The 22,789-nt window shown below is 48.0% G+C and overlaps 6 protein-coding genes and 1 non-coding gene across 7 annotated transcripts; 2 read left to right on the top strand and 5 right to left on the bottom strand.

Moving 5' to 3' along the window:
- Positions 1-9: 9 nt before the first annotated feature.
- On the bottom strand, positions 10-1,157 carry LOC131289479 (delta(3,5)-Delta(2,4)-dienoyl-CoA isomerase, mitochondrial). Its single transcript, XM_058318747.1, has 2 exons — positions 1,000-1,157; positions 10-929 (listed from the first exon to the last, which is right to left on the bottom strand). Exons 1-2 carry the CDS (start codon positions 1,058-1,060, stop codon positions 46-48), a joined length of 945 nt encoding a protein of 314 aa, XP_058174730.1. The 5' UTR covers positions 1,061-1,157; the 3' UTR covers positions 10-45.
- Positions 1,158-2,125: 968 nt separating this feature from the next.
- Positions 2,126-2,197, bottom strand: Trnae-cuc (transfer RNA glutamic acid (anticodon CUC)). Its single transcript has one exon. It is a non-coding gene; the product is annotated as a tRNA-Glu (tRNA).
- Positions 2,198-2,321: 124 nt separating this feature from the next.
- LOC131289846 (ileal sodium/bile acid cotransporter-like) lies at positions 2,322-4,177 on the top strand. The gene is made up of 2 exons (XM_058319181.1): positions 2,322-3,715; positions 3,824-4,177. Exons 1-2 carry the CDS (start codon positions 2,397-2,399, stop codon positions 3,894-3,896), a joined length of 1,392 nt encoding a protein of 463 aa, XP_058175164.1. The 5' UTR covers positions 2,322-2,396; the 3' UTR covers positions 3,897-4,177.
- On the bottom strand, positions 3,974-4,339 carry LOC131289847 (small nuclear ribonucleoprotein F). Its single transcript, XM_058319182.1, has one exon. The coding sequence runs from the start codon at positions 4,287-4,289 to the stop codon at positions 4,023-4,025; it is 267 nt and encodes an 88-aa protein (XP_058175165.1). The 5' UTR covers positions 4,290-4,339; the 3' UTR covers positions 3,974-4,022.
- A 574-nt stretch (positions 4,340-4,913) lies between these two features.
- LOC131284972 (TIP41-like protein) lies at positions 4,914-6,011 on the top strand. The gene is made up of 2 exons (XM_058313831.1): positions 4,914-4,937; positions 5,011-6,011. The coding sequence occupies exons 1-2, from the start codon at positions 4,914-4,916 to the stop codon at positions 5,848-5,850; spliced, it is 864 nt and encodes a 287-aa protein (XP_058169814.1). The 3' UTR covers positions 5,851-6,011.
- Positions 5,798-13,130, bottom strand: LOC131284971 (general transcription factor 3C polypeptide 1). The gene is made up of 7 exons (XM_058313830.1): positions 13,052-13,130; positions 12,656-12,989; positions 11,734-12,591; positions 6,950-11,488; positions 6,484-6,676; positions 6,328-6,418; positions 5,798-6,246 (listed from the first exon to the last, which is right to left on the bottom strand). Exons 1-7 carry the CDS (start codon positions 13,128-13,130, stop codon positions 6,029-6,031), a joined length of 6,312 nt encoding a protein of 2,103 aa, XP_058169813.1. The 3' UTR covers positions 5,798-6,028.
- A 3,431-nt stretch (positions 13,131-16,561) lies between these two features.
- LOC131289690 (uncharacterized) lies at positions 16,562-20,834 on the bottom strand. The gene is made up of 5 exons (XM_058318988.1): positions 20,599-20,834; positions 19,133-19,414; positions 18,052-18,783; positions 17,220-17,957; positions 16,562-17,100 (listed from the first exon to the last, which is right to left on the bottom strand). Exons 1-5 carry the CDS (start codon positions 20,627-20,629, stop codon positions 16,571-16,573), a joined length of 2,313 nt encoding a protein of 770 aa, XP_058174971.1. The 5' UTR covers positions 20,630-20,834; the 3' UTR covers positions 16,562-16,570.
- Between the last annotated feature and the right edge of the window lie 1,955 nt (positions 20,835-22,789).

The raw sequence follows: 22,789 nt of genomic DNA, 5'->3' as shown, positions 1-22,789 counted from the left end.
CTTATTGTAACGTTTATTGCCACTCGCTCCACGGTATAAATGCGACTACAATTTAGCAAACACTGGCGTTTCCTTGTTCTGCGAAGCCATGATCGCGTTCAGGAAGTCTTCACTCTGTAGGTTAAGCATGTTAGTCTGTCGAATGTGATCCAGTCCCTCCTGAACCGTATGGTCGGCCGAGTAGACGATGTTCTTCTTCGTACCCTGCACCGCGATCGGGCTCTTGCTGGCGATCTCCTCCGCCAGTTTGATCGCGCCCCCTAACAGCGCCTCCCGGGTATCGAACACGCGCGAAACCAACCCATGGCTGTGCGCTTCTTCGCTGGCGAATTTGCGTGCCGTGAAAGCCAACTCCCGCACCCAGCTCTGATTTCCGACGACACGGGGAAAGCGCTGCAATGCGCCTACATCCGCCGCCAGCCCAATGTCGACCTCCTTCAGCGAGAACCAAGCGTCGCGCGTGCAGTACCGTACGTCCGCGGCAGTGATAAGATTCAGACCGGCACCGATGCAGGCCGAGTGTACCGCTACAATGACCGGTTTGTAGCAGTTCTCAAGTGCACTGATGCAATCCTGGTACAGCTTGATGGTGCCCTCGAGCAATCGGCCCCGCCGGCCCACCTCCTCGATGGCGCCCAGCTGCTGGCCCAGCGACATCATGTCGAACAGATCTATACCGGCGGTGAAGTGTTTCGAGGTGCCTCCGGACAGAACCACTACGCGGCAGTCGGGATCGTTGTGCAGCTGCTCGAAACAGTCCTTTATCTCGGTCCACAGCTGCCGATTGAATGCGTTCATTCGTTCCGGCCGATTAAACTCGACGTGAACGACGAAGGGGCTCGGTGTCGATAATTTGAGCGTTTTAAAGTCATACTTTTCGGTTCCGGATTGTACCGGAGGAGCTGCACACAAATTACGGGCGATTGGAACTGTGAAAGTACATATTCAAATTGGTTTATTATTCCGGTAGGAGCAAAAATACAAGTCCGCCCTACATACCCCTGGAGCTGGCCATCGTTTTGAAGGAAGAAAATAGTACACTACAGGCACGTCTGTTCATCTTATGGAATGAGTTGCAATTATATCTCGCGGCCAAGTTGAACTTTGATCAGTAACTTTACAATCGGCATAGAAGCTCCGTATCAAATGAAAATAAGAAAGCGCACAAGGTGCTTCCAAAAGAACAAGTGATCTTATTTCGCGTATTTTGACGTTCTCTTAGTAAACATGAGTCAGGTGAATATGCAAAACAAATGCCATTATCTTCATTATAGGAACCTTGGCATTGAGAATCGGTTCAAATATGCGAAAGTGTTAGTAAAAAACCGAACCGGTTTGTAAATGGATTAGTGTCGTCACACACATATTCACCTCTGCATATTGTGTGTACATCAATGGTCAATTTTAAACATTCCCTTTTTTCACTTGCAATAGTGAAACGAAGTTCAGTCTAGTATAATCGTTCATGAAGATCAGAAGAACTGAGGATTCTTCATGCACTGCGTGTTAACGAAGAACCGATGACGAGGCGCAGCACATCGAAACTATGTGAAATATAGCTGTTTAAGTCAAAACTCGTCCTAATAGTGCTGTAAAATCTCATGGTAATTATGCGTACACTTTTATGTGTAAATTCGGTATTCGTGTAAACCAATGCGAATTGAAACGGAGCTAATACTAGGGACTAAAATGCCAGGGAACGCAGAAGAAAACAGTGAATTAAAATTACGCTAGTGAAACACATACTGTAAGTCGCAAGGTTAGTTCTACTCTCGGCAATTAAGATGATATGAAATCTGCGAGAAATCGTGTTGCATCCATTGTGCAACAGGTTTTTAATCCCGAAGATAGTGTCGGGAGGTTGCTATTCAACTTACGCTGCTGTATGTACTGCATGAAGATAACTTCTAGTGCGATCTAATATACCGGCACCAAGATAAGGAGTTCATAATTGTCTACAGAAGAAAAAACTACGCATTCGTCGGGTTGTGTCGACCGCAAACATCACGGGGAATACCGGGGATGCTATAAAAAATCGGTTGTTGTCACCCAGATAGAAACGACAAACAATCAAAACATGATCCAACACAATCACAAATAATAAAACAGGCAAAAAAGTTTTCCTTTCCCATACCGGGAATCGAACCCGGGCCTTCCGGGTGAGAGCCGGATATCCTAACCACTAGACAATATGGGATTTGTTGGAAGGTGGACGTTCGAATCCATACAGAATCGTTTGGGTCCAACACAACACACTTGATTTATCCGAATAAGTGGTTGATTCATACTAACTTACTTTTTCTCCACAGAGAACGCCAGCCGAAACAGCATAGTAACAGATCTAAGCAACGCCCAAAGCGTCGTATCGTATACAACACACATCCCAATCGAGTGCAATGGCCTGCCCATTGCTCAAACTACTGCTGCTCGTCGGCATACTTGTGCTTCAAGTGATTTACACCTGCAAAGCCACACTAATCGTCGATGAGAAGGATGAGCAGCGGAGAGTATCCGAGGTTATGTGGGAGATAACCTACGATCCCCCTAAGCTCGACATGAATATGAGCTCGGTGTTGAATGTGTCCATCCGGATCGACCACATTACGGCGGAAGATTTAAATGATATCCGCATGGTGCAACTCAAGAGCGAGCGCGAGCACGTGGCCTGGGTGGAGAATGGAACAATCTTACTCCGCTCAGCCGCTGATGCATCCGACCCGTACAATGGAACGTTCGGTGTCGTGGGTAACTTCCTTGGGCAGACGAACTTATTTGTGGAGCTTGTGCGTAAGAATGGCACAACCGAGCGCGTACCATCGTCCAATCTTCCGGTAATTGTAAGACGCCAGCCCCGTGTTATCGATCACGTTTTCACCGGTTCCGTCATCCTGCTGATGTCGATTTTATACATAAACTTCGGTGCCGCACTGGATGTTGTCGCCTTGAAGCAGATAGCTCGCCGACCGGTTGGCCCCGTGATTGGGTTCTTGTGTCAATTCATATTTATGCCTTTGCTAAGCTTCGGCCTGGGACACCTGCTGTTTCCGGACAACTACGAGCTACAGTTGGGACTATTTTTCACCGGTGTTTCGCCGGCGGGAGGTGCCTCTAACATATGGACAGTTGCGCTTGGCGGAAATCTGACACTGTCCGTTGCGATGACCACCATCAGCACGCTGGCGGCGTTTGGAATGATGCCGCTGTGGATTTTCACACTGGGGAGAAAAATTTTTGAACGCGCAAAATTAGGCGTCCCGTACAGTCGGTTCGCCTACTCAGCGATCGGATTGGTAGTGCCCATAAGTGCTGGATTGCTTATACAACGGTACTGTCCGCGATTCGCCCGGGTGCTCGTGCGTATCCTCAAGCCGATGTCGGTTATTTTGATTTTGTTCATCGTCATCTTTGCCATCATCACCAATCTGTACCTATTTGAATTGTTTTCGTGGCAAATCATCGTGGCTGGGCTGGGTCTCCCGTTGCTCGGGTACTGTTTTGGCTTTTTGGCAAGTCACCTGATGCGTCTGCCGCTCGCCGACGCGCTAGCAATCTCCGTAGAAACCGGAATTCAAAATACAGGCATCGCGATCTTCCTGTTGCGATTCGCGCTAGAGCAACCGGCGGCTGACCTGACGACGGTGATGCCCGTTTCGACTGCGATCATGACCCCACTGCCGCTGATGTTGCTTATGGTCGGCCTCCGGCTACATGCACGGTAAGAGCCATCATACTTTTGCTCATCCACAACAGTTAATCGTCACCTCATTATTTGTGTGTCCCATCCTTCGATTCCTAAGCAAACATCCTTATCATCCCATTTCAGATCGAAGCAACGCAACGAAGGCAGTTTAATCGCAAAGGACGACACCAGTCCATCTATCAATCCATCCATGTAACACAGATGGGATGACCTTTCACGGTTGCGGCTTTATCCTGCTGGGAAAACTACGATCATTCGAATATTATACACAGCACCAACTTTTGTACATCGAAATATAGAGTACCGATTTATTCTTAAACTATCAATCTCTCATTTCACCTTCCTCGTCTTCGTCGTCTATACCGCGGATGTATAGCACATTGTTACACCGAATCAGCACCTCCCCGAGGTGGCCCGTGTTCGTCCCGTCCACAAACTCCTCCGTGTTTGCGAGCTGCATGTTCATGTAGCCGTCCACCGACACTAGGAACCCCTTATATTCATGGCCCCACTTGAGCTTTATGATTACTGGCTTGCCTGTTAGTCCATTGAGGAATGGCTTGGGGTTGATGGGCATCGCAGTCGCCATTGTGCTGAGGTGTTGTTTTTCGCTGCGCGCACTGTTTAACGTGAATGGAATCTATCTGTAACGAGTAGTTTCAAACGCCAAAAGTTAATAATTCAATGAACTTTTGATACGCACTCCAGAGGAAACAAGGAAAATAGATAAACTTACCAAAAACAGCGTCTGAAAGACGCTAATGCCAGATTGTTAATCGCAGAACACCCGGTGCTAAAGTTGACATTTTGCATGTTGACTTTCGAAGAGTGCTGATGACTTTCAAAGAGTGCTAAAATATGACATTCATATTCCATCGCGTGGATGACACAAACGATTTGTTTTAGTAAGACTTTTGAAACATTCTGTTGGATTGGATATAACAACAGAGTTGAGGCTCTTTTATTTGACGAACTAGGCTTTGTATTTTAATTTTCAAATACAAAACATGTTTAGTGTATATTAACGGTTGTATCTTTTGTTTTTGCTAATATCACGCTCAATACTGTAGACCGATCGATTCAAACGTCAAAATTATCTCAATCTCGAAAAAAGCAAATCCAGGAAATACCTATTTGTTTACACCGCTTCTGGGAAGCTCTTTTCGTGTTTTATAGTGAAATAGTGATCCAAATTGTTAGCAAAACGAAATAAATGATTACAGCCACTCCTCAACCTGTAAGTGCCGAAGACTTAATAGTCACTTCTAGCTTCCTGTTTTATGTAATTTCCTTTTGTTTTTCTGCTACAGCCACCACAAGTGATGGGCGAAGACGGCCTCGGTCCGGTCCGGCTGCCAGTGGACAGAGAAACGCATCAGTTCGATGACTGGACCATCGGGTACACCAAATCACACATTCTCAAAAGTGTTTGCGTAAACGACAACCGCTGCGTTGCCGGGGAGGAAGGATGCTGCGAGCTGTGCGTGTACTATTTCACCCTGGAGATACCTCACCTGCCCGACATGGTCTTCCACCGGAATGTGCTTCGCGTAACTCACACATCCGGGGCGCAGCTAGAATTCAATCCTATCGACGCACTGAAGCTGGTGCGCAACGGAAAGCTCGATCTAAAGGTGGCCTGTTCGGAGGAATGGCGTGAAAGCCGCCCAGAAGCAGCACACACCACCGACAAGGTAAAACACTTCGACTGGACGTTCTCGACCGAGTACTCCGGCACGACCAACGAGCGATTTGCGGTGGAACCCACTGACCAGCGGATCGACATGTTCAAGCTGATGCGCCGGGAACCGATTCTGTTCTACCACGATTTGACCCTGTTCGAGGATGAACTGCATGACCACGGCATTTCGTTGCTGTCGGTGAAGGTGCGCGTCATGCCGTCCGGCTTTTACATCCTGCTGCGGTTCTTCCTGCGAGTGGACGGTGTACTGATTCGTATGAACGACACCCGCTTTCACTATGAGAAAGGCAACGACTACATTCTGAAAGAGTTTACGCACCGTGAGGCAAAGGTGGAGCAGCTGAAGCAGGTCCCACCGGCGCTTTTTACCAACCCCAACGAAATAGTCGAACACTTGCCCGTCATCAGAAAGGTGAGCGAGAAACTTACCATCGTCAAATCGGAATAGGAGCGGTCCACCTCCGGAGAGAATCTACAACCGACCGGTTCCTATTCCTACGATGGATATGAAACAGTGTTCACATACCGGTTCGAGGTAGACTTCTTGTGATTCTGTATTTCAGTAACGTCATATTTTACACGAAAAATAAATACTGGTACTTCTTAAAACCTTCCAAGCGAGTTCGCTAAGTTGTTGCTGAAGTCTCGACAGGAATGTCGGCTGCAATCTCGTCAGGCTTCCTCGGAGGACGTCCAATGGCTGTACGTCTGAGTTTTCGCACCGGATCGTACAGATCTTGCGTATATTTTCGTGATTCGCCAATGCATAAAGACAATGTGCTCAGCGCATTCGGGGACGGTTCTATGAACGTTTGCTCTTCTGGTGAAAACTCCGTCGCGACAACTGAGAAAATGATCCAATTAAAAATAAGCAAATCAAACGCCCATGCTATCGTTTTGAGGGTATAGGGCATGGTATACTGACCTATTCGGGATGGCTGGGGTACGGAAAAGAGTGTCGCTGGTTGTTTCCGTTCCATTGCATGCAGGCTCACGCACCCATAGTTTTGCAGCATCTGAAATTGTTTAAAGCAAACGTAACTTCTGCCACATTTCTTCCGCTAGTTCTAAGAGCACCAACCTCCATGAGTTGTCTTAGGTGGAACGGAGACATTATGTTGAATCTCGTAAAAAGGACACTAAAAGGTACGCACGGATGTTCCACACAGTACAGCAGAAGTGTGCTTAACCATCGATAGAGCAACCGTTTGTCCAGTGTTCCATCGATTTGAATCCAAGGAGCCATCGCTATCTGGACATGTTTGTTTGATAATCTGAGGAGGGGAAAAACACGACGAAATTAAAGAAATGGAATTGGCAAGCGATGATCACTGACTGGAATTGATCAATTCAAAACTTCTTAAAGTTATACCAAGATTAGATTACATACAATTTGCAAAAAGAACATGAATTTAAGAGGATCCTGATTTCGTGCCTTAGGAAATTAGTCCATTAATTACTCACTTTAAGAACTACGTTTAATCTAACGAGTAGTAAACCCGAGTTGCTTCAATTGCCTTTTTCGCATCTTACGACCTGATACTTACTCTTTATTCTCAGCAGTTTCGTATTGCTCGTCCGCGGCCATGCTCCCTGGTTCCAATTTACACTTCTTATAGCCAAGCTGCCGTTCTTCATCCTGTGTATCGCCCTTCCGCTTCTCACCACTTGGTCCTGGAACCGGATCCTCCGGGGGAAGCTGACCGTCGTCGTCTGATTGTAGCTCATCCGCTACTACCGTTTTCATCAACCACAGATCAGCGTACCGCCAGTGGACGTACGTCACACTGCGAAACCCGGTTCGGAGCAGAAGCTTGACGTTCTTCATCGTGCGTAGCTGTTGCTCCAGTTGGTCGTGGTTTGGAAAGGCAGCCGCCAGCTCCTTCACGGTCGCACCGAGTACGGTTTTTTCTTCGATAAACTCGAGTATGGCACGGGCGTACTGATTGCGTCCAATTAGCGTCATCGCTTCGCTCATAAGCGGAGCCAACTGATCGGCCAGCGGCCACACGACGTCACTCGCCGCCGTGACGAGTATGCCCTTGCGTCGCTTGGCCCCGTCCGGTAGGAAAGCTCGTGGAACGGACCACCGACCGTACATCTCCCACTCATCGGTGCCACCATCCGGTGGGAGGCGAACTAGCACGTGGATCGTCTTCGCAGCGACCTCGTAAAAGTTGTGGAGTTTAAACACCTTCTCAGAAACTGCACCTAACGCGCCGTCAGACTTTTGACAATCCTCGCCAATTTCGTCCGGCTCTTCGTCATCGTCGGCATCGTCGACGGCTTCGTTGGCATCGACGGCGGAAGCAACAGTATTTGTCCTCTCGTACAGTTCAAGCCAACCACCAAGCTGTTCCGTTTCGCTTGTTTCTTCGGCCGCCAGACAATCGGCGATCAGGTCCGCCATGTTTACCGCGGTTCGAGCGACCCCTTGGAGCTGCTGTTGGCGGTTGAAGTCGCGCTTATGCTTCAACCCAGCACGCACCTGATACTCGCCGATGTACCGGCCAAAGAACAGCAGAAGATTATCCTCGCGGATATCGAAGAACTGCGCAGCATCGATGCGATTCTGGCGACTGATTTTTCCATTCTCGAGGCATCCCGCCTGTCGGATGCGGTCCAGTTGCTCGGTGCGGCCTTGCACCCGTTCCAGGCAGCGCCCGATCAGATCTTTATCCGCGCGCTGGCGGTACATGACGACGCAGCGTGGCAGGGAGCAGCTCGCCGGTATCTGCTCGTCGATTTTGAATGTTTGCGCCAGCAACCGGTGGTCGGCCACCTTCAGCTGCTCCATAAAGCAGAAAAAGTGGAAATACTCGATGGGGAGCTTTGCGAGCTGCTCGATCGGATGCATTGCGTACTGGAACGTTACGATCTTGTTATCGGTCGAAAAGTGCACCGATCTAGTCCGGTGCGAGCCGGCTCCTTTCTTGGCCGAGGGACGTTTACGTGCCACGTGGGCACGCTTCTTCGACACCGTCATCTGGGACGAAATCGTCGACTTTCCGTGGCGTGATTTTTTCGGACTTGGCTCGGACGTGCTGGAAAATTCTCCCGTTGAATCACTGTGCAAAGGATCCGTTAACTCATCCCCATGCAGCTTCCGAAGCATCTCCGTCGAGTGCCCTTTGGCGGCGTCCTTCCGTATCTCGATGTAGTTCGTGTCCTCGTCGATGCTCAGCTCCACACGATCGCTCGCCACCAGCTCACTCAGTAGCAGCGCCATAGCATCTCCACCGTCCTCACAGGTGTAATACTCCACCGTGTACTGCTCGCGACCGAACAGCGCCACATATTGCTCCCATATCGGCACAAACCGTTCGAGCGGAATCGCCGTCAACAGCTGCTGCTGGTAACCGATGGACAGATGGAAGATGCGCTTGTCACCCGCCAGCGATGAACTCTTGATGATCACTTTCGTGTTTTTATTCTTCTTGAGAGTCGTAGAGACGATCTGGAAACGGCGCAGCAATTCCGCCGCCCCGTTCACCGTGTTCTCGGAGAACCGCTCTAGGATTTGCTGCAACAGTTCGTCACAAATCGAGCGACGGTTCACCACGGCACTGTGCATCACGATGGTCAGCTTAAGGCGCACCAGTTCCTCGGGCGTGGTAGGATCGGCCGCATAGTTTAAGCGTACCCGGGGTGCGTTCGGATCGGTCACATTGTACTGCCGCAAGAACTCGCTCATGCTGTTCGGCAGCCGGCGTGTCACCACCGCCGGCCCTGTGACACTTGACAGGCCACTTGCGGACCCGATGTTCTGTTTGCGGAAAAAGCGACACCTTAACATGTGTACCAGCTGCACGAAGTGAATGCGAATGGCCAGCACGAAATGATCCTGCTCGGGGTATCGCTCTTGCAGCTTCTCCAGGAAATCCGTCCCGAAGCGCATCGTGATTTCTGGGTCCAGCTTACACTCCTCCAACATGGTCCGTATTTGGTCGCCGTGCGGACGCAGCCGAGCTGTCATGTAGGTTAACCGGCGCTGACAAGCGCGTGACGTTTTGCTCTGCGAAGCAGGAAACGACCAGTGCAAAATGTCACGGTAGACGGCCGAATGGACCGGGCAGCTAGCGGCCCGCCGGTTTCCGTACAGGTAGAGCAAGGCTACACGGCAGGCCTGCAGTAGCTGGTCCTCCTTGACCGTCCACTTTACGCGCAGCTTGCTCATCGCCGTCAGTGCACGCTTATCGACATCATCGTAGCCTTCGAACCAGGGGCGTCGTTTGAGTACTTTAATTGGCTTAATGACGCGCCGCTTTGGGCGCATCTTGGACCCACCGGCCGGGGTTACCGTGGACACAACGCCTTTCGGTGCGCCTCCCGGTGCGCTGAACGGGCGTATCACTTTCTTGAGTGTAAGCCGTTTCCCCTTGTCAGTTCCCGCAACGCCCGCTACACGTTTCGCCACGATAGACTTGCGCAACTGCGTCAAACGATGGCGATCGATGGGCATTGCGAAGGTGATCAGTTTGTGCCAGTTCGACTTCAGGTGCATGTACATGGCCGTATCCATACCGGCGGCACCCATTTTGTCGCCCGGCGGAAGCTTACAGCAGTCATTCAATGCGGCCGTCTGCCGAGTGCGCACCTTTACCGCTTCGACCATGCTCGGTTTGGTGTTGATCTGCTGCACGAGAATTTCGCGCCCGATGGCCGTGCTGCGTGTGTTGATGCGCGTCTGGGTTGCTATCTCGTACAGCTTCTTCCAGTACTCCTTCACCTGCGCCAGCGAGAGGAACCGGAACTCCAGCATTGGATATTCACGATCCTCGATTTCGATGTAGCCGGCACGTGACGAGGTCGTATCGAGCAGGGCTGTGGTGCGATTCACGTATACCATCGTCTGATCGAGCACCTTCGCCAGCTGCGGTCCTATCTGCACCAGGCCAGCGTAGCACAGCAGCTTAACGGTGACCAGGATTGAATATATGTAGCGCCGTTTGGCGAAGAGCCGCTCCTGGATCCTATCGGGCAGCTGTTTGATCAGAAAGTAACGACGCAACGGGTGGTCCAGGTAGTATTCCAGCTCCGGCACATAGTACGTAAAAGCGCCGATCGAGCAGAAGATGGCGAGTGGCATTCGTACGAGCACATCCGCGAGCAGCACCCAGCCCGCACCGTACGGTTCATACCGTACCGGGATCGGGGGGACAAACATTTTCCAGTCGTTCGTGTCGCTGTAGACCGGTGTCAGTTCGTGTGCTTCCAATCCGCTCAGATCGATCTCTTTCAGCTCGCCAATGGGCAGCTCCGTTGCGTCCGGACGGTGATCGTACACCAGATAGAACAAAAACTCGTGGAAAAGCTTCATCCTCAAGCATTTGGACAGGCAACCGGTGTTTTCGCGCACCGATGTAGCAGGTTGGCTTCGGGTGTCCGCCTGTGGGTTCGATTGAAGCGCTACGCGCATCTTGACCATGTTGACCCGCGACTGGAGCGGCGCCAGATCGAGCATGATTTTGGTATCGCACACAAACACATGCTTGATCTCACGCTCGTCGCGCTTCATCGTGATGTTCGCGATCAGCACCAACCGGTCGGCGGCTAGCTGACCGATTAGACGCTTCACGGACCTACTGCACGCCTCGTATTTCATCCCTCTGTTGCGTTCCTCGGTCGCTAGCCGTTTGAAGATCGTTCTCGGATCGATCGCACGCTCGTGCTTGACGAGATTGACGATGAAGTTACAGCGGCGCAGCATTAACACACTGACCGACTTCGTCTTCATGGCCTCCGAAATTCCGGGTTTTACTTTCATCGAACTCAGTTTGTTCGAGAGAATCACACTAGTCACGATGTTGTCTTGCCCAGCGCTATTGAACGCGTCCAGCGGAAGTACGATTTTTCCATCATTGTTCCTATCTGTAGGAACGCAGCTGTTGAACATCGTACTATAGTTTTCGGCCAGAGTATGTGCGTCCGGCATCAGCTTGGAGCTTTCTTTGAAAAAATTTTCCGCTTCCATGCTGGATTGTTGTTGCCGCTGGGTTTCAATCACTTCCAGCTGATTTGACACGAACTGGCTCAGCTCTTTATCGTACTGCGTACAAGGTTTCCTCTGCCCTGGTATGTAATATCTGTAAAACGTAAATAACACAAGAATTGATTTACCAAACCATACATCGATATTGCCTTGCGCAACACTTGGGAACATTGGAGAATATTGTAGTTCATTATTCTGTGCTCAAATTACACGTTAAGGTTCGTTACCTATTATCTAACTTACGGTAACTTTTGAAGTTACAATCCTTCCAAAACAAATCTCCACCGAACCCAACACTGTTCAAGTAAAGAAGGAGTAAGGCATTTGAGGGTGTCATACTTAGCCATTCGCTGCCTCCCTTTGTCCTCCGATTGACTAGCAACCAGCTTCATCTTGACCATATTCTTCACAATTCCACGCGCATTCAATCGATCTTGCTCAAGTGCCGCGGCCAGCTCCGACTGGGAAATGCCCGACTCGCCACTCTCTGCCACCGTTTTCAACGCTTGCCGGCCAAGCGACATGTCCACATAGAGCGCACTCTTGTTTGCGCTGGCGAGAAACCCGTCTTTCTGCTCCGCGTCATCCGGCTCGCGGTCCTGCACATCCGCATTGGGGTCGATCAGACGCATGATGCGCACGAACTTTTCTTCGCCACGCTTCGACTGCCACGCCGATACCGGTGCATCCGGATAAAGCTCCCGGTACGGCACCTGCTCGTCTGTCTTGATGTACCGCTGAAACTCCGGCGTGCGAAACAGCTTCCCCGCGTCCGCCCGTCCGAGCATCATCAGCTTTATCTCCTCGTAGTCGGCGATATAATCCCGGCGGCGCTTCAACTCCGTCACCACACGTTGGGCGATCATAAGCTGTTTCGATTTCATTTCGTTGTAGTACCGCGGCAAGTGCATCACGATGCCCATGACGCTGGCGTCTTCCGAGCGGATGGAAAGGTTCTGGCGCGTAATCAACCGGGCGTTGCACAATGCTTTGCGATTGTAAAACAATGCGCTGGAATCTCCCGCCACCTCGAGCAGCGAGAACTTGCCGTGGGAGGTTTCGCCGTTGAAGCGGGAGCGCCCTATCCATTCCAGCATGCAGTACTGCACCAGCGTCAGATCGGTAGTACAATTGGGGTGAATGAGAAAAGATTCCCGCAAACGCTGCGATGCAACGATAACAAACTTTTGACCATATCTGCAAAGCCAATCAACGTGTCAAATATTTGCTAGGTGCAGTTCTAGTTCTAACAGTCACATACCTTTCTTCAGCTTCCTGCGAACTGATCGCCCGAAGCTCTTCCCGGGACATTGGCGTACGAGTGGAGTACTCTTCGCAAGATCCACGTATGCCATTCGCTTCAATCGGGTTATACTTGAACCGATGGCCGGGATACTCCGGCGGTTGCAGCTGTACGCCCGTCTCCGGATCAACATTGGCCAGCCGATCGAACCACACGTAAGTTTTCCGTGATTCCAGCAGCAGATAGTATTCAAGCTCGGGATTGTCCAAAACCTTCGCCCATACCGTATCCATCAGCTTCGCGGGAATCGGCATGGTCATCCCCAGCCGTACAGCGATGCGATTCCATAGTGCTGGGTGTGAAACATTGAACTTTGTGTAGGTGTTTTATGGCTAAAACAGATTATTTACTTACTGTTAAGGGTACTCCCTTCCAGCCCCTCGAGGCTTATCTCTTCTTTGACGATAGCCGATAATGATGCCTTTGGTAGCATTTTTAAGCTACATTTGCTATAATTTGCAGAAAAACGCCGTACTAAACAACAACAACCTCGAGTGCAATGGGATGCGCTTTTGACATACACGCACCTTTGGCGTCGCCTGCTCCTATTACATACGAAACAAACGAGTTTATACATGATGTTTAAAAACTTTTAATTCTGGTGCAGAAATCTCGATGTTCATGTCGAACACATCGTTCTCTTTTCATTTACTTTCTGACTACAAAAGAGTCCTTGAGAGCTTTTTTCCCATTTCCCATACGACAAACAAGCATCTTTACTCCGGAAAGCAAATACCTTCGACAACAGACATTTCTAAAGTGCATCGTATGACGCACGTGGGAAGGAGTTAGCGCGCCATATGGTCACGCGAATTATGAACATGTGCAATAATGCCTCAAACAACTAGTAAGATAGTCGCTTGTTAACTAGGTAAAATAAATCTAATCAAAGGCTACACAATAGCTAGACGTTTCCTAAATTTCACCTTCAGCCATATTCCTCCATTGATGATTAGTCTCATAATCTTGCTCTCGTAGCGCGGACGGTACTATTTAAAATAAAAATCTCATAAACTTACACTGTATAGATTTCGAAGGGGTCTACTACATATGTATATCGAATATCTAGCATAACTAGGCGCAATGAGTGCAGATTTTACAGGTTTGATTAAAAAATAAGTAACATTTCGGATAAGAATACATAAAACTAGTGCGTGTCCCCAAAAACACCCCGACTTACCTTAAAACTCTGTGGGATAAACAAAATCATGAAATGATTAATGATTATACTCGTGAAAGGTTACCACGAGAGATTATCCTGGACGGTGCATGAAGGGCAATACCGTGTTCAGTACACGCTTTCTTCTTTCATTCGGAACTCAAATCCTAGTAGTTTACATATATGCGTGCCATACAAAGGAGATTACCAATAGTAGAAAACATTTCCGAGCCTAACAGCCAACGGACGACAAATCTTCCGTAAACATCGAAATTGCCTTAGTTTGTTTATTCTTTTACATTTTTTACTTTATTTTGGAAACTTTTTCAGTTTTTTTGTATCGTATCATCAAAATCATGACAGTGTGCCATGCCGATTACCGGTCTGGCATAATGTGTTTGCTAATACGTTTTCCATCGTTTTCGTCGATTGCAATTTTATGAAATACGTTCACACTAAATATTAGATTATAATTATACAGCATAGGTTTTCAAAAGGGTTGAATGAGCCATGTCTGGTACCGCTAGGCTGTTGTTGGTTTATGTTGCTGTCGTGTTAGTTGTTTTTTACTTTTCCGCAATTGCTGCTATTAGTTAGTAGTGCAGAAGGACTTTTCTCATCCCCTTTACTATTCGCCGTAAACATGCAGGTAATTTCTTTGGGAACGAAACTTTCTAAAACCCTCTGAAAATAGCCTGAAAATGGGTTTGGTTGTTGCATTGCGTCGTTATGTAGGGCGGTGAGAGGTTGTGTCACGTCCATCGTCAAGGTTTCATTTTCACATGTCCATCGCTTCCCTTCAATCGGGGTCGTCTCTGTCTAATTGAGAGATTTGCAAAGATGTTCAGAACCGGCTTCCCTGGCAAAGTAGTGGAACAAAATCGTAACACAACGGTAGGGATTCCATTTTCCGTTATTCACTGGAATGCGCGCATACAGCTCTTACTTGACACTGTTTGCAAAGTAACGCCGCAGTTCGCTAGAGAAACCGACCGTCTTAATACTATTGTGCTATTGGTTTTCCTCTACGACCAAGCGGTTCGATTTTGAACAGCAGCAAAGTGTGTGTCCGTGTTCTAACTAAATGGTGTCTGTTTGTGACGGTCAGTGAATTACTCTATATGACTCTAAGATTAATTGGTTGGACAGTAATTAATTTTAATAATTAATTTCAGTTGTATTGACTGGGCTCTTGGTAGTGCCTTCCTTCTGCTTGCTTCCGCGCGCACACACCCAGGGTCGAAGCCTACTTCCTGTTCTCATCCGGCATCGTTTCTATGAAGCCCATAAAATCATCGACCAGAGTTTTTGAGAAGAGAATCGAATAGGACCACATCTCGAGATTGGAAATATTCTGCAGCACTCCACTTCTCAAACCAAGCCACATTGCGAAAATTTTATCAATAAAGTTACTCCATTCGGTATTGAAATGATACTGCAGTAAAAACATCAATCGTTCCTCATAATAGCGAGCGCCCATCAGTATTTAGTTGCTTGCCTTCTGCTTGTTCTATATAAGTTTCCGATGCATCATGATTGCATTACATTCTATCATGCTAAGTGTATCATATCATTCAATGTTAATCTGTTAAATCGTACGTACTGTATATAGTAGGTTTGCGTTCATCAAAATATGTTGATTTAAAAATCTTCCAAGATTTAATCAAATGGTCAATCGTCCCCTGAATTACGGACGTTTCCCGCGCTCGTAACCCAGTGATGAAAAAAAATAAAACGCGACCTTTTGAAGCATGCTCCCGGTCGGTTGTCTTGTTTCTAATGTTTCATTCGTCGGCAATTGGTATTTTTAAATGGATTTTTTTCCAAATCATAAATCATGCTTCAACACAGTCATATAAAAGATAATTGTACAAACTTTTATTTCCATCTAAGCTTGTTTCTTGTTCACTCAAGCAAAACGATTTTATCATACAATAAGGGCCTTAGACTTCGCACATAACGCCATCCATCGGGAGAGTGCTGAATACTAGTTGTTATGTTCGGTTAGAAGAAGTAAGACAACCTTTTAATTGATACAAGCGTGATTGATGTTCCGTAATACGCACAACAATCTTTCGCATAGAAAAAAAAAGACAAAACCTACTTTTCGGGATTAAAACATACGTCATTACTCCCGCTGTCGCTATTATAATGGATTAAAATACAATCTGAGTGCACGAAATGTGCACAACGAAAACTTTAGTGCGATACGCGGCTTTAATGATAATTAATTGTCCATTACCGATCGATTACTCGATCAAGGATGAAACTGGTTATACAAATATCTTAAACAAAAAAAAAGTTGCCTAGTCACGGCTAGAAAGGTGAAAAGTTGTTTTACGTTTAACTTTTAACTCCGGAAATACCACCATCAGTGCGGTAAAAGCCACGTAATTTTACGACCATATCATATGCGAACCAATCAGTTGTCCAAAATGTTTACTGCTGTCCTATTACCTCCCTTCCGAAAAAGGAAATAGGATGGTATCCACACTCCAAGGACTCCCTCCTGCGTCTATTGTGTATAGAGTTCTCATAAGGGGTCAAAATAAAGTTATGTCGGTCAGATCGGGCACCCTCTGGAAGAGGGGTAAAATTAAAACATACCGTCAATGTCACAATGTCAGAGTATATGGAAAGAGCATGGAGAGTGTGCGCGTGGTTGGGATGGAGCGGAATAGGTGGTGACTATTATGGAGGCGCGCAAGTGGCATTTAGAACCGTCGGTTTTGGTTGCCACCACCGCCGCCGCCACCACCACCACCCTGGCGATTATTTTGGCCCATCCGGTTCGACTGTTGCGAGCCATTGAAGCGCTTTCCGCCGAAATTGCCACCCAGGTTGTTCCGGTAGCCGCCACCCATGTTGCCACCGCCGCCGCCACCACCGACGTTCTGTCCAAAGTTACGATTCACACCACCGCCCATGTTGTTGCGATTGCCGCCCATGTTGCCGCCGGCATTGTTGGAACTACCGCCAAAGTTGCCGTTGTTCGAGTTGTTGAAGTTGTTTCGTTGGCCACCACCACCACCGAAACCGTTACCCAGGCTGTTCAGACTGGGCAGTGGAGGGTCTCCTCCGGTGAACGGATTGTTACCGTGTTGACCACCGTTGGCCAGACCCTCGCCGAGATTCTTACCGGAGATAAATGCCAACCGGAGCAGATCTTGGAGCACCTGCGGGTTGCTGAAGTCGTTGCCAGCGTTCGGATTGAATTGACTGCGCGGTCCCTGCATGCCAAAGTCTGTGCCAAAAAGTACGGGAAAAAATATGGTAGAGGGCGAGCGTTAACGCTTGAAGCAAGTCGCAGCGGAAATGATTTCGCCCGCTTGGGCTCCCCTTCTCCACCGTTTGTATACTTACTGGATGGTCCGCTGAAGCGGCTGCGCTTGAGTGGCGGCGGGCCGCTGGAACGATCCGACGAAACGTTCTCCAACACGGCCGGGTTTTTGTCGATGATCTCCTGCATAGCCAGCGAGATCTTTTCGTCATTCTCCTTGAAGATCTTCTTATTGATCTTACCCGTCACCGATTCCACGTTACAACGCACCGGACGCTGCTTCTCGTCCAGCTTCAGCACCTTCTCGGCAATCTCCTTGTCGCGGAATTCGATAAACGCCGTGGTGCGATCCTTCTTGACCACGCACTCGATGAAGCCGAACTTGCGGAACTTCTCGAACAGCTTCTCCTCCGTAACGGCCAGATTGAGCCGCACGACCTTGATCGACTTTTCCGTGTCGAAGTACGTGTCCTTGCGCCCGGGGAACACGTGCAAACACTTGCTCTGGAAGTGCTTTCCATTGAACGCCTTGATCGCTTCGTTTGCTTGCTCGCGGCGCGCAAAGTAGATCAGCGCGGCCATAACCATCGATGTCTGGCTCTGCTTGTACGAGGGAATGTTGGGCGAGAAGATGAACTTAATGTGCCCTCCGTAGCTGGAGAAATACTGTTTGATTTCGCGCTTGTCCGCTTTGTACGGCAGATTGGCAACGTAGATGGGCCATAGCTTCGCCAGGGGCTGCGGTGGTGGGCGCTGCTTCTGCTCTTCACCCTCCTCACCGGTGGAGTTCTTCTTGATCGGTGGCAGCTTGATGTCCAGCACTGTTAAAACAAAAACGACAGAAGAGAATGAATATACGACATTTAAGACGATCATTTTCTATCAAGTTATGTAAGACTGTGTGTGCGTACTCACCTAGTGGGCCATCGTAGCGCTTGACCACAATGGTTTTCTCCGCGCTGGCGGTTTCGTCCTCTTTCTTCGGCATGGGCAGCGCGGTGCACTCCAGGGCGCGCTCGACCGAGCTGGCCTCCTTGAAGCACACAAGACCGTGCTCGTCACCAAACTTGCGCCGATTAACGAAATCGATCTCACCGTACTGCTGGAAGTGATCGTAAAGGATCTCTTCCGTGACACTCTTGTCCAGCGACTCGACGTACACGCTCGTCTTGTAGTTCGGGATCATCGTAGCGATCACGTGGTGCGCGTGGATGCGCTTACCCTCGAAAATCTGCTGGTTCAGTTTGTCCGCGGCAGCCTTCGCCTCCTCGGCCGACTCGTAGAAAACCTGCGCGGCGGGACCGAAATTGCCGGTCGTCACGCGCACCTCCGTCACGGTGCCAGAGCTCTCGACTGCCTTCTTCAGCTCGTCCTGGGAGTTGACCCAGTTCTCGGGAATGTTGTACATCTGTACACGGTTCAGATTACGGAAGAATAATTTCGCAGCCCGCAGCACGTCAATGTGCTGGTTCTGATCATGCCCGTGACATTCGTACACGTTAATGCCGGCCTCAGCGATCTTCTTCATCGCTTCCTCCTTGTCCTCCGGACTTGTGCAAGTCACGTAGGCTAGGGGATGGAACAAAACCACCGACTGAAGCTTGGCCAGCTCCTTGAACTTTTCATACACATCCTCTTCCGTGACATCTACCAAAACATACCATCATCATTATCATCATTGACATCGTCATTACCATCATCATCATCATCACAATCAACATGCACGAGGCGCGAGAATCAGTGGATGGAATAAAGAGAAAGAAGAGAGAAAGAAAAATAGAAACCAAAATAAGGCGACAACCGTTCGTTTTGTTTGTTTGTTTGTTTTTTCTCAACCATTCACGTGCAAGCGCAGTTTAGGGGCCGCCAAAACGATGGCGGCACCAGGGCGCTGCCGCGTGCGGCCAAACAAGAAACAGCAACACACTACTATCGACAAAAATCGATTTAGGATTTATTTTCAAAGCAACAACGAAAAAAAAGTGGGAAAACTTACTCTCATTGTCAACTACATACACGAAGACATCCTTCTTCATGTGACAAATGACGATGTACTCAAGGTGCATACGCAGCCGACGTCCGCGGAAGACAGAGTTATCATGCTCCTTGAGAGCCTTTGTTGCCGTCTCCTTATCTTTGAAGAGCAACAGGGCTAAGGTGTACTGTTTGTAGTGGAAAATTTCCACACTTTCCACTGGGTGGTCCGTAAAATGCTCCCGCAGTTCCTCCTCGGTGGTGTCGGCTGGCAGATTGCCAACGTTTAACTTTTTTTTGTTGTCTGAAAACAGAACGCACAACAGAGAGACCATACAGAAAACAATTTGTGGCGAAACACCGCGCTACAGTCCAACAGTTTCGAAATGTTCGGCTCCATCGACCGCTAGGACACTCCTCCGATGCAGGATGTCGAAGGGCCGTGAAACAACTCTTCATTCGAGGGGGGTGGTGGTGGTATGGATGTTGTTGGTGGGAGGGCACCCAGCAACTCTACTCTAATGTGTCAACAATATTTAAAACTTTTTTAGAAAACATTTCTCCTGGTGACCACATGAGCATGCGTGGGGTTAAAGCACCACCACTACCTCTTGCCCGGGGAAAATGCAATAAAATGGCTGATTACTTTGAACCACTAGCCCGTCAGCTAGCGGCGGGATTATGTTATCGATTTCTGTTCTTTTTTCCAGCGAGAAGCTGATTTTGGCAGCGATGAAAGAAGCGTCGTTTCGGTCGGTGCTGTGCTGTGAAGTAAACAATTCAAGAATTTGGTTTTCATAGAAGGTAGGAAGATTAATGTGTACAACACAGTCTGCGTCGCCGGCATCGTGCATCAATAACCTAAAAACATTTCATCTCGGCGATGATTTAGTTCCGTTCCGGTCAGCTAGAGAATCACCACTCCTTTTTGCGGGGTACACGAACATCAACATCAAGCGCACGCACAAACACACATCTGCAGCTTCTGCTTCTGTGATTGGTTACAGCGAAACGGTATTACCGCTTCCGGGGGCCTTTGGTTTATCCCTTCGACGGTCACCGAACCGGTAATAAAAGCAAAGAATTTTCACTGCCGCCGCCATTGTTCGATTCGCTTGAGAACGAAGATGCCGCACCGGCAAATACCACGAGCCCCATTCAAAGATGATACTGTTACGATAATGCGACTAGCGAAAACTATAGCCTCCCGATGGCTTACGAAAACACAAGCCTGCGCAAGGCAGAATGAGCCTTCCTTGCATGCAGCTAGCCGGATGTATCCCATCGTCGTACATGTCGCCATCTTTTATTTTTGGGTTACACAGCGTCGTCCGTGCAGCGAGTTCCGAATAGCCTGCATTAACAATTCTCGTACGCTAACTGTGATCGCTGGACGCCTTCAAGACGCTCCTCATCATCAACGCCAGCATCGCCACCCTAGATAGAACAACCAGTGCCATCTTTTCACACACACAATGCCTTACTCACCAGCTTTCATAGTCGAGGGATTTTCTGCCATGATTTTACACTTCCAAGAATACTGTTCCGAGTGTAAGTTTTAGCACTTCTTGCTGCTGGCGAATGTTTCGTACACTTTTTCCACTTTCACCAAACAGAAAGCTTCACTGTTCACCACAATTTTTGATCAAACAACGGACGTCGTAAAAGTAATGCGTACGCTCTGACACCACTTAACCCGGCGGCTTCTCTGAAAGACTGCTAACTCTGTCTGTCGATTGAGCGGTGCATCGTCGCAAATTTTATGCCTCGAAGCTGACAGCATTTTCTACTGCACGATGTACCCCTGAACGGGTACAGCTAGGGTCCAGCCACTGGTGACGTCACTAGAGCGCAAAAACTGCGTGTGTTAGAGCGAAAAAGAAATAGCCACGACGCGCAGCATCCACACATAGGGTAGGAACTCGGGAAAATGCTGGGTGTATCCGAGTCGTGCTGTCAGTTGGTGAGTTTAAATGGTCGGGTAAAGATGAAATGAAAGGAGCACTTTTAAAACGATTCTCTTTTACTCTGTTTTATATTACTATAGAGTAAGCATTAAATTCGATGTACATACACAAACAAATCACATCAAGAACTCAAATAAAAATACCATAACCATACCATCATTCTTTTAATTGCTTTATTTTGACTACAGTATCTTGTATTCATTTCAACCGTATGTGTATGAAGTATTGCCATAAGAAACTAATACAGTAGATAGGAAGCTGTGCGTCTAGGTGGATGGCACTTTCCATGTAGAGCAATGAGTCTTTCGTGAAAGTTTTATTCAACTTTTTGCTTGTTGGTAACATCGGTAACATCGTCCGTAGCCCGTGTGCGGTAGACAAACGCTGTCGAAAGTGAAAAATAACATGGAGGAAGGTAGAGAGTAGGGTACAAATTTTATTTGCTGTCCGAAATTTACGCCTTTTTCCAATCCTTTCATGTTACAGTATCCATTTTCCTCGGCGTGCCTAGCGCATCTAGTTGAAGCAATCTTCTGAACGCATAAGTTTACGATATAGAGCAACAATAGTGTAGAAGAGAGAAAGAGAGTGAACTAACGATAGAAATGTATTGATGTTTTTAAATATGTATGTCCTGTGTTTTAATAGTTTTCCCCTTTTTTATGAAAGTTTAGTAGGCGCACATAATTAAAAAGTTGCAAAAAGCCTAAAGTGGTATAAGCAGATGCTGCAGCTCATCGTATGTGAACTGTTCTAAACTCTGTTTCCAACTAAGAACCTACACACCGCATGTCGCTTCAGCTACGTTATTGGCTACATCCATTCAACTAACTAAAACTTCCATGTAATAAAACTAAATAACAAGCATCCTGCCATAGCGAGGTCCCAGATGTAGCAGTAACTTTTCCTGCGTCCAATCCGTAAGATCATTGCTTGCTTTGGTCAGTCCTAGGTAAAAGAAACCGGACCTTTTCGATCATCAAATCAAACCTATAAAAATCACAAACACAAGAAAGAACAAAACGACAAATCTAAACGTGTACTTCTAACGGAAACTCAACAAACCAGAACCACAACACGCCACACGGTGCTGATACACATGAAAACTAAAGCAAGTTGATCTGCAGCTGTAATTATTCCGCAAATACGCCAACCGAGCAGATGAAACTCGCTGCTGAGAGCTATGCAACAGTGCAGAGAAAAAGGACGACGACGACGACGACAACAACAACGATCACAACAGCCGATCGAAAAAGGATCAGTGCTAAAAAGTTCTAATAACAATACATTCAAAAGGCACTTTTTTAAAATTACGATTACAGTGTTGCTCTTGCTGAATGGTAATTCTGCTGTGTGTTCATACATTATGCTGAAACATTTGCGCAACTACTTAGCAGGCCACGAAACTGGGTAACATACTGGGTAACAGTACCGTACCGGTACATCAAAATGTAATCATCCACCGACTGGCATTCACTTCCCGCGGAGTGATTTTCGTGGACCGAATGTTTCGTTCCACAACTGAACAGGCTGTAAAAAATACCCACCACGTGGTAACGGATATTTTTGAAAAATCCGCAGCCTCGCCCCAATTTTAAGGGGGTGTTATGACGAAAACTTAAATAAGAAATGGGGGTGTAATTAATCCATATGTTCCAGATGGCACTGATATGGGTAAAAATGTACCAAATAGGGAGGAGATGATCCTCCCG

The sequence above is a fragment of the Anopheles ziemanni genome, chromosome 3 (assembly GCF_943734765.1).
Source record: "Anopheles ziemanni chromosome 3, idAnoZiCoDA_A2_x.2, whole genome shotgun sequence".
Taxonomy (NCBI): Eukaryota; Metazoa; Arthropoda; class Insecta; order Diptera; family Culicidae; genus Anopheles; species Anopheles ziemanni.
The sequence above is the reverse complement of the archived record's forward strand: the minus strand, read 5'-3'. Positions and strand labels throughout refer to the sequence as shown.

What these genes read in the sequence shown, in the direction of transcription:
- LOC131284971 (XM_058313830.1), bottom strand. Translation starts at nt 13,130, where the DNA reads ATGCTACCAAAGGCATCATTATCGGCTATCGTCAAAGAAGAGATAAGC. An exon ending in GGGAGGCAGCGAATGGCTAA is followed by an intron (nt 11,489 to 11,733) that starts GTATGACACCCT and finishes TACGTTTTACAG; the next exon opens with ATATTACATACCAGGGCAGA. An exon ending in ACCTAAGACAACTCATGGAG is followed by an intron (nt 6,419 to 6,483) that starts GTTGGTGCTCTT and finishes AAACAATTTCAG; the next exon opens with ATGCTGCAAAACTATGGGTG.
- LOC131289847 (XM_058319182.1), bottom strand. Translation starts at nt 4,289, where the DNA reads ATGGCGACTGCGATGCCCATCAACCCCAAGCCATTCCTCAATGGACTA.
- LOC131289479 (XM_058318747.1), bottom strand. Translation starts at nt 1,060, where the DNA reads ATGAACAGACGTGCCTGTAGTGTACTATTTTCTTCCTTCAAAACGATG. An exon ending in AACGATGGCCAGCTCCAGGG is followed by an intron (nt 930 to 999) that starts GTATGTAGGGCG and finishes GTACTTTCACAG; the next exon opens with TTCCAATCGCCCGTAATTTG.
- LOC131284972 (XM_058313831.1), top strand. Translation starts at nt 4,914, where the DNA reads ATGATTACAGCCACTCCTCAACCT. An exon ending in TTACAGCCACTCCTCAACCT is followed by an intron (nt 4,938 to 5,010) that starts GTAAGTGCCGAA and finishes TTTCTGCTACAG; the next exon opens with CCACCACAAGTGATGGGCGA.
- LOC131289846 (XM_058319181.1), top strand. Translation starts at nt 2,397, where the DNA reads ATGGCCTGCCCATTGCTCAAACTACTGCTGCTCGTCGGCATACTTGTG. An exon ending in GGCCTCCGGCTACATGCACG is followed by an intron (nt 3,716 to 3,823) that starts GTAAGAGCCATC and finishes ATCCCATTTCAG; the next exon opens with ATCGAAGCAACGCAACGAAG.
- LOC131289690 (XM_058318988.1), bottom strand. Translation starts at nt 20,629, where the DNA reads ATGGCAGAAAATCCCTCGACTATGAAAGCTG. An exon ending in GTATGTAGTTGACAATGAGA is followed by an intron (nt 18,784 to 19,132) that starts GTAAGTTTTCCC and finishes ATGTTTTGGTAG; the next exon opens with ATGTCACGGAAGAGGATGTG. An exon ending in GCGCTACGATGGCCCACTAG is followed by an intron (nt 17,958 to 18,051) that starts GTGAGTACGCAC and finishes TTGTTTTAACAG; the next exon opens with TGCTGGACATCAAGCTGCCA.